This window comes from Leuciscus leuciscus (genome assembly GCF_965113295.1).
Source record: "Leuciscus leuciscus genome assembly, chromosome: 16".
In the NCBI taxonomy this organism is placed as follows: domain Eukaryota; kingdom Metazoa; phylum Chordata; class Actinopteri; order Cypriniformes; family Leuciscidae; genus Leuciscus; species Leuciscus leuciscus.
Window position 1 is genome coordinate 34,982,010 of NC_138740.1, and position 9,494 is coordinate 34,991,503.

Consider the following 9,494-nt stretch of genomic DNA (forward strand, 5'->3'; position numbering starts at 1 on the left):
CGTGAAGGCAAGTGAAGGCAAGGCCACTTCAGGGGCCAATCAGATTTCAGCTCCGGCCAGTGCCCCTCTAGCCCCGCCCCTGGATCCGTGTGTGAAGGCAAGCATGTTATTTCAGAGCCTACACTGAATGTTTGCACTTCTAAAAATATATTTGTTTCACCACAAGATAATTTAAATGAAACACATGCAAGTAAAAAAGGTCATTAAAACAGTGAAAAACAAACAGTGAGCTGTCAACACCTAAAATGAACACTTCGAAGGAAACGCATGAAATGCTAAAACACCTTGAATGTTGTGTAAGTCACTTTGGATAAAACAATCTGCCAAATGCAATCATTTAAATGTACTTTTGCTTTAAACCAGCAAAACCTCGAATTTAAATGCATTGTAAATATAGAAGTCTACACAATAATACATACTTAACCTTTTCCCCGCCAGCGTTTTTGACCATTTAAAAAAAAAAAGTCATGGCTCCAAGAATATTTCGTTGTATGAATATTTGAACATGCAATACATCAAAAGAAAGAACAGAACCACTTCTTTTAAGTTTTATTCTAGCTTCATGCATTCTTTTATCATCAACACATGAATATGGGTAAGTTTCATAGAAAAAGAGCACTATTTTTAGCAAAAAAGCTGAGAAATTCACTTTTTTTATTATTTTTTTTTTTATGATGTCTGGATTGGATTCAGAACGATGATCAAAACACAAAGCAGTAGATCGAGTCCAACACCCCTAATGCTTGCACAGTCCTATAGCTCGTCCTGGGTCGACATTTAATACGGTAACGTTAGGCAGTTTTGATTTATATGCTGTTTAATATTGATGATCACGTTATTTTACACATGCATATGTGTACATATGATATCATTAGTTTCTGCTTCTTCTTCACCTATGTTTTGAGCAGGTGATCCAGCACTCTTTCAGAAGATGCGTTATAGCGCCCCCTACAGCATAACAGTGAAAACACGGAAAGCCAGAAAGTTTTCTCACAAATTACGGAAATTTTCGTCAATGGCGGGGAAAGAGTTCAGATGTGAATTCACAACGTTGGAAAAGCATTGTGTCCATATTTAACAACAAAACATTTTGCATTCATGTTCACATGCATGCAAGAAGAGAGTTTTCAGTGCAAAAGAAGTAACATTAAGGTAAACGCAAGACTACAGATCTCAATGCATCAGCTTACAAAATTAAGCTGTTAAAGATGGAGATTTAATAGCCTGAAGATGCTTCTGATTGACGACTGGGATGTGAACTTTGCTCACAGTGGGCAAGGCTTTCTCAAATTAGTCAGTAGTTCACTTGAGTGTGTGAAGCTCCTCTCACATGAAGAGCACTGGTACATCTTCTCTCCCGTGTGTAATCTCTCATGCGCTCTCAGGTGTCCTGACTGAATGAAACTCTTCCCACAGTGCGAGCACGTGTACGGCTTCTCTCCGGTGTGAATCCTCTGGTGTCGTCTCAAGGAGTCGGCCGTTTTAAAAGAGTTCCCGCACTCGCAGCACTTGTGAGGTCTTCCACCGATGTGCATTTTCTGGTGCTCGTTGAAATACTCCAGTTGTGAAAAACTCTTCCCGCAGAAAGAGCACAAGTGAGGCTTCTGGTTTGCATGCATCTTCAGGTGTCTTTTCAGTAGTTTGGCCAAAATGAAGTTCTTATCGCACTGATCGCAGCTGAAGGATCTCACTCCAGAGTGACGGCGCAGATGATTTCTGAGGATGGATGTGGATGTGAAACTGCGTTCGCACTGAGAGCATGTGAAGGGTTTTTCTCCAGTGTGAACGCGCAGGTGTCTGTCAAGGTTTGCTTTCTGCGTGAAGCTCTTTCCACACTGACTGCACGTGAACGGCCTCTCTCCGGTGTGGATTCTCATGTGTTTATGAAGGTCTCCTTTATGCGGGAAGCTCTTTCCACACTGCGGGCAGATGAAATAATTTTTGCCTCCTGATTTGTCTCCAGTTGTGAAGCGAAGCTGATGGTGTTTCTCCTGCAACTCGTTCTGTTCCAACACGTCTAAAATGAAGATACGAAAGATTGTCAAAAATCTATTTAAAAGGAACAATTGTGAAATGTAAAACGATTAAACAGATGAAACAATTCAAGGTGAAATTTAATGGCAGGAAGGCCATTAAAATATTCATTTTTTATGTTATTTTTTAAATTATAATAATAACATAATGTTTATATTCACTAAAAACACTAGAAATGGTCTAATAATAATAATATTGTATACAATTCTTATTATTAATAATTATTGATATTAGCTGTCAAATGATAAATTATATAATAAAAACAAATGATATAGCAATGACATTAAATGTCAGGAAGGCATATATATATATATATATATATATATATATATATATATAAATATACACATGTAAATATTACTATATAATGCATTAATTTACCAAATTACAATAATAATAATGTTATGTACATTTCTTCTTATTAATTATTAATATAAGCTGTCAAATTATATATTATAATAATTAAATGTAATGGTAGGAAGGTCATTAAAAATATTTAATTTTATGTTCTTTTTTTAATATAAATTATATTTACAAAAATACTGGAAGCTGTCAAATAATAATATTATTATAAATAATAAATAATATAATGTTATAACAATTTTAGTAATAATAATAATAATGTTATATTATACTACTACTAATAATAATAATAATGATAAAATATTTATATATTTGACAGCTTCAAGAATTGTTGTATCTACTACAGCAACTAAATTAGCTGAAGGATTGTGACCTAATATTCCTTAGCAGTCAATTAATAAACACCAACCTGTTTGCTCCTCAGATTCTTCTTGTTTCATTCTGCCGGGTTCTGAATCGCTCATGTTTTCATTCTCCTCTTTAATAAACTCCATCTTTACAGCAGCCTGTCATGCAGAACTCAGCTGAAGTCATTCTCCACATGAAGGATGTGTCTGTCCTAAACACACCCAAACCCCTGCTGTGCTCCTCCGCGTCCAGCCTGTCGGAGATGAGTCCGCTCGCTCGCTGTAGAACTCGGCAAACGGAAATGGAACGCGACGTGTTTGAAAAGATTCGAAATATTGTTTACATTCGACGCCGAAGATTCGAAGCCATATACACATGTGATCTATGACGTTCGATGCTTCAGTCAGCTGAAAACCACGTGACTGTATTAGTTGGCGTATTCGACATAGACAAATAAAATACATTTTATTTAGGACTATATATGTATTTTATATGTCTGGGGTGTCCCAGACGAGTTTTCCACCGACGGGAAACAAACTGGAAATATAAACGGAAGATCATTTTTGTTTTTAAATAGTTTATTTTCAAATGGGTTGAGTTAGTTACAGGGCTGTTTTCAGAAGAAGTGCCATTTGTACACAGTTAAATATAACATGGCTGAAAATAAGAAAATAATATTAACCCTAACTGGTAAATATCATCACAACACAAAAAAGTATTCACAGTTCAATATTTTTGTACTTTGTGCAAAGAAATGTGTTGCAATAATAAAACCAAAAACATATATTGATAAAGCTGCAAGAAAAATATACTTCTTTTATGATCATCATATTTTAGGTGGTGTCACTCCATTACATATTATATCATAACAACCATTGTTTTTAAAGTCGGCATGTCTTTTCTTCTCTGTTGTGACGTATATCCCAATGAAACACTTCTGGAACAAGAACAAATGTAGGGAAAGAAGAGATGTAAAAGAGAAACGTAGAAGAGATGAGCTGCAAGAGGGGGAAGTTATTTTGATTAAAGTATCATATTAATTAAAAAAATAAAATAATGATGTGCACGGATAAATAATTTCTAATAAATAGTGCAATATTTCTTAAAAATAACTTCATGGTGACTTTAAAATGTGGAAACGATGGAATGTAATGGGGCTGAACATAAAGTGGGGAACTTTGTGCTTTTTCGTCTGTATTTTAGAAGTGAAAATAAAGGTTAAAAAAAATAGATTACACAATAGAAATCGGCTCGAACTGAACACTGCTGACTGTTTCTGACATTTTCACATTGAAAACAACCTCTTGAAGCTAAGCACCAGCTCATTTGCATTTAAAGGGACACACAAAAATGGCACATTTTTGCTCACCTCCAAAAAGTGGCATTTTTAACATGTTATAAAAGTTGTTATTAAAAAAAATCACATACACACTCTGGGGACAACATAGACTTATTTACATCTTTTAAAAAGGGGCATAATAGGTCCCCTTTAAATGATCTTATTTACTTATATATTTTCATCCATGCTGTAATGCACACACGTGTAGAGAGTAATCTCGAGTGATTTGTTCAGATCTCGCTGCATCAGTTTTCATCATCATCTGGACGATGTTTCTTCATATGAGCGGGCAGATTCCTGGATGTGCTGAAACTCCTCCCACAGAGCGAGCAGAAGTAGGGTTTCTCTCCCGTATGAACCCTCAGGTGTTGTTTCAGGTGTCCTGACTGAGAGAAACTCTTCCCGCAGTGTGAGCACGTGTGCGGTTTCTCTCCGGTGTGAATCCTCTGGTGTCTCTTCAACGTGTCGGACGAGTGGAAGCTGTTCCCGCACTCGAAGCACATGTGAGGTCTCGCTCCGCTGTGTGTTTTCTGATGCTTTTTCAAACAGTCCAGCTGAGAAAAACTCTTTCCACACAGAGAACACGAGTGCGGCTTCGAATCCGCATGGATTAGCATGTGTCTCTTCAGGTGTGAGGGCAGAATGAATGTTTTCCCGCACTGATGACAGTGAAACGCTCGGACTCCAGAGTGAGAGCGCTGGTGTTTTCTGAGTCCGTCCGCTAACGTGAAGCTCTTTCCACACTGAGGACACGAGAAGGGCTTCTCTCCGCTGTGGATCCGCTCGTGTCTCACCAAATCTCCTTTACGCCTGAAACTCTTTCCACACTGAGGGCAGAGGAAAGACGTTTTGACTCTTGTTCTCTGAGAAAAACGACTTTCGGTCTGTGAGAGGCTTGAAGATTTTTCTCCGGTTATGAAATGATTAGGTAAAACCTGCAGTTCAATGACTTCCAACAGATCTGAAATGACATGATGAAACATATGAAAGAGTTACACAACGGGAAAATGAGATTTGAAACATTGTCAAAGACATTGAGACATTTCACACATAAACCAAGATGATGAAAAGTAATGCAGTGAGATCTGAAAAATTACTTTATTGTCTGTCTATCTATCTAATAAGTTAAATATCAGGCATTATTATTTATATTCATTATGTGTCAGTTTATTTTCATTTCTTACCTCATATTATTGGATATTTGATTGCTCTTATGATATTTTATATCTGCTGAAATGCATTACGGTTTGTGGCCTGAATGTTCTTCAACAATCATCAGTGAGGAATCAATATAGACACCAACCTGTTTGTTGCTCAGGATCATCTTTCTTCATCCTGCAGACTTCTGTGTCACTCATGTTCTCATCCTCCTCTCCTCTAACATGTCACGTGGACGTCAGTTGTTCCTCCTCTTGTTTTGTTTTATTCTTCATCTGTACAGTATGAAGATGAGGACATTCCCGAACATTTACAGATGATGTTCAGCGTTACTCTTCTTCTTCTTCTTCTTCTTCTTCTTCTTAGTTGTCTTCTAATGACGGTGCATTTCTGCCATCTAATGGGCTGGAATGTGAAGTGGGCTTTCATTTGATATGATAGTGATTTTATTACCACAACCCTCTTTCATATCACTGTTTGAATGTGCATTGATGCTTTGGTATTATTCTAAGCATAACAATCATTGCAATGAAGCACTTCAAATTGAAAAAGAAAAAAATATGTATTCTTCTATATGCGAGCGTATGTGCACGAGCATGAAGTCTCTTTCGATTTAGGACGCACTGAACCTGTGTGTGATGCGCAGTCGTGTGGTTAACATGGAAACTGCAGGAAAGTTTATTAAGACATAATGGATGTGTTAATCTAAAATGATCTTTAGAAATATATACATTCTAAATTTACAATTTAGGCTATGTGTGAGTGAGAGATCTGTTCAAGGAGAATCGGATCTTTAGTGATGTAGGTGTCACTTTCAACCACGAGATGGCATCAGCGCTACAGCGCTATTTTTTACTTTATTCCATTTATTCCATATTCAAACTTAATTAATCACAGAAACATGCTTTATTGTCAATCCATTTGGTAAAAAAATTTTTTTATAATAATTAAAAAAAATGTTATACTACAAACAGTATTTTAATGTGGAAACGGAAAATCACAGTGTAGCTCATGTTCAAGTCACCACGTAAGAATTGCATCGGCGGGGGATGAGGGGGATGACGACGGCTAAATAGATCACTATTTAACTTCTTTGTGTAGTTTTGTGCAACTGTGAGTAAAATGATCTTCTTCTGAATCTAACACAAGCCTATTGTGTTTTTGCATGCGGGACTCAAGCACATGTGCTGTCTTGTTTATTCACTTCCTTCTGTGACTCTCTGTTATGATAATACAGTGAGGGAAGAAGATAAAACCTGTCCCACTGCATGTGTTCTCACAGGAGAGAGGGAGAGGAGGTCAGTCATGTTTCCTATTATTAGACAGGCATACAATGGGGCCCAAAAGCCCAAGGCCAAACTATAAAAATCCTTTTATTCTGCAGTCACACTATATGTTTGTTACAAATTACAATTACCAGCTGTGCATGCTTTAATGACAGCAGCACTCAAGCCGTCTTCAACAAAAGGAACCCAATGTATATTGAATTATTGTATTATAAAATGACTGAATAGAACATAAGAGCATTAAATAGAATGAAGTGTTTCCTCCAATATTTTTCTGAAAGGTCACCAGGAAGTGAAGAGAAAACAGCAGGAAGACAGAATCGTGTTTCCAGGCATCAGCGCTATAATGAAGATCACCTTTACATTAGTGCTGGGCAGTTTCCTTGTTCCTTGTTGTTCACTGAAAGCTTCTGCAGCTGATATTTGACTTTGTGATTGTTTGAGAAGGGCTGGACATCATTCTCATAAACAGGACATTAATCTTCCTGAGAACATGTTTATGACTATTTAGTGAACATTAGCTCTGCTGGGAAATTTTCCTACAACCCTCTCTCTAAGCATGACTAGGCAGGTGTGTGTTTGCATATATATTTATAATATATATATGTAAACACACACACACACACAAACACACACACACACACACACACACACACACACACACACACACACACACACACACACACACACACACACACACACACACACACACACACACACACACACACACATATATATGTGAATATATATGTGTGTGTGTGTGTGTTTACATATATATATATATATATATATATATATATATGTGTGTGTGTGTGTGTTTACATACATACATACATACATACATATATATATATATATATATATATATATATATATATATATATATATAAACACACACACACACACACACACACACACACACACACACATATATATATCAAAAACAACTTTTATTTAACCCTTTACGTGCTAAAAATGTATTAGAAAATGTACTTCAATGGACAAGAATATGCTTTTCCAATCTTGTGTTTACCTAAAAGGATTTAAAAAAAAAAAAAAATAATATATATATATATATATATATATTTGACAATATAAATGTATTTATAAAAAAAATTATGATATTTTACAAAAACATGTGAGGAAAATAAACAATGTATTTCTTAAAAAAATTATATTTCGGACAATATAAATGTATTTATATAAATATATAATATATATAAAAATTTGTGAAGAATAAATATATACATGTTAATAAATTAATTAATAATAAACTAATTATAATTTATACTATTGATAATTATCTGAATATACCTATATAAATAGATTTTCACGTCTATATTAGTGATGCATTTTGTGGTATTTTTTTAAATACATTTTTAAATACATATGTGTGTGTTTGTGCTGCATGATGCACACAGTTGCTGCCCGTTTAGTTTGTTCCATATTGACCACGCAGTTCTCATTGTAAAAGTGTCTTGATTAAAAAGTCTAATCATGATTCGTGTGTTTATTCTGCGTGCTGAAATGCTTCAGTGTTTGCAGTCGCCTGTCCTGCAAAGAAACTCCCTGTGTTTAATAATGCATGGAAATACAAGCACACGTCAAGTGTTTCTTTAGCTTGTGCATGTGTGACGCGTGAAGAACATTAAGATAAGACAATGTTTTAGTTATATACATCATTTCCAAGCAAGCTGTAATTTTGTGTGAAAATATAATTATTAAATCCTGCATATGGCGTGTATATGCCCAAAGAAAAAAATGTCAATGACTTTCAGAGAAAAGTTCTTTATGTGATGCAACTTCTTTAAGTGATGCAACTCTTTATGTGATGCGTGTATGTTCTCCTGTTAGAGATTGGCAGTGGACTAATTCAACTAGAGCAAACTAGTTTCAGTTTGAAAAGATTTTCTAAAAGCCCCAACAGCCAAAAGTGCCCATTTTTAAAGAAAGAACAAAAATCGATTCAGACTTCTGGTAACCTCTGCAGGACATGATGAACCACAGACACGTTTTTTTTTAGAATAAATGTTTTTTTACAATTATTATTTCCCCTTGCTGATCGTGTCTGTGGTTCATCTTGTCCAGCAGAGGTTAACAGAAGTCAGAATAGAGACGTCTGGAAAGCACCGTTTAGTCCAGGCTGACCGTAAATGCCTGAGGTCACATGTGTGGACCAATGAGCACTCTTAACTCAAACACACACTTGTTGTTTAAGCCAACAAAAGCAGCTGTTTCACAAGAATCGAATTTATTATTGTGTTTATTTGAGGAAATGGACTGAAGAAATAGACATAGCACATTCTTATCTGCAAATTCATCAACAATAGTCCCTATTGTTGATGAATTTGCAGATAAGAAGTTGCTGTAAGCCTCTGGTCATCTGAGTGTTTAAACACGTTCTCTACACACACGGTTTGATTTTATACAGGACTGACAGATGCATTTTACAAATGAATTTGCCACAGACAAATTTAGCTATTGATTTCTGGATTAGAATGAAATAAGATGCAGACCCAAACTAAAGATATCATTTTGGAGACCAACGTAAGATCTGGAGTCACTCCTGAATTCTGTACACACACAGTTTACTTTAAATACGGTTGTCAATCCCAAAACTTTGCATGCAGAAAATCTTATATCACAATATTGGTCATTTTATCTAATGATGATGATATATAGATCACAATGCTTTAAATAAGGTTTGCAGGGAATGCGGCCTCTGAATCGGGACGCAAGTGACGGTTGCATTTAGATGATTTACTGCTGAAAATATTGTTCAGTTCACTAACAACACTGGGAGTTTGAGGGGGTTTATCCATCCCGTATCTTTGCATATATGTGGTTTTAGGATAGCATAACTTAAATCAGAAAGAAAAACAAAAGCGGTATTTGTTCCTTTTTTTGTGCTTGTTTTTAAGTCTCTTTGCATTAGGAATAAGGAAATGTCAGCGGTCAGGAGCCAT

General features: G+C 35.7%; 1 protein-coding gene across 2 annotated transcripts; it reads right to left on the minus strand.

Moving 5' to 3' along the window:
* Window positions 1-637: 637 nt before the first annotated feature.
* On the minus strand, window positions 638-5,629 carry LOC309478183 (uncharacterized protein). 2 transcript variants are annotated; one of them, XM_082141792.1, is made up of 3 exons: window positions 5,388-5,629; window positions 2,807-5,045; window positions 638-2,017 (listed from the first exon to the last, which is right to left on the minus strand). In XM_082141792.1, the coding sequence occupies exons 2-3, from the start codon at window positions 2,889-2,891 to the stop codon at window positions 1,266-1,268; spliced, it is 837 nt and encodes a 278-aa protein (XP_081997918.1). In that variant the 5' UTR covers window positions 2,892-5,045; window positions 5,388-5,629; the 3' UTR covers window positions 638-1,265. The 2 variants fall into 2 exon arrangements, with proteins under 2 accessions (XP_081997918.1, XP_081997919.1); XM_082141793.1 differs by having other exon boundaries at window positions 5,388-5,613.
* Between the last annotated feature and the right edge of the window lie 3,865 nt (window positions 5,630-9,494).

What these genes read in the sequence shown, in the direction of transcription:
- LOC309478183 (XM_082141792.1), bottom strand. Translation starts at nt 2,891, where the DNA reads ATGGAGTTTATTAAAGAGGAGAATGAAAACATGAGCGATTCAGAACCC. An exon ending in AGAATCTGAGGAGCAAACAG is followed by an intron (nt 2,018 to 2,806) that starts GTTGGTGTTTAT and finishes TCTTCATTTTAG; the next exon opens with ACGTGTTGGAACAGAACGAG.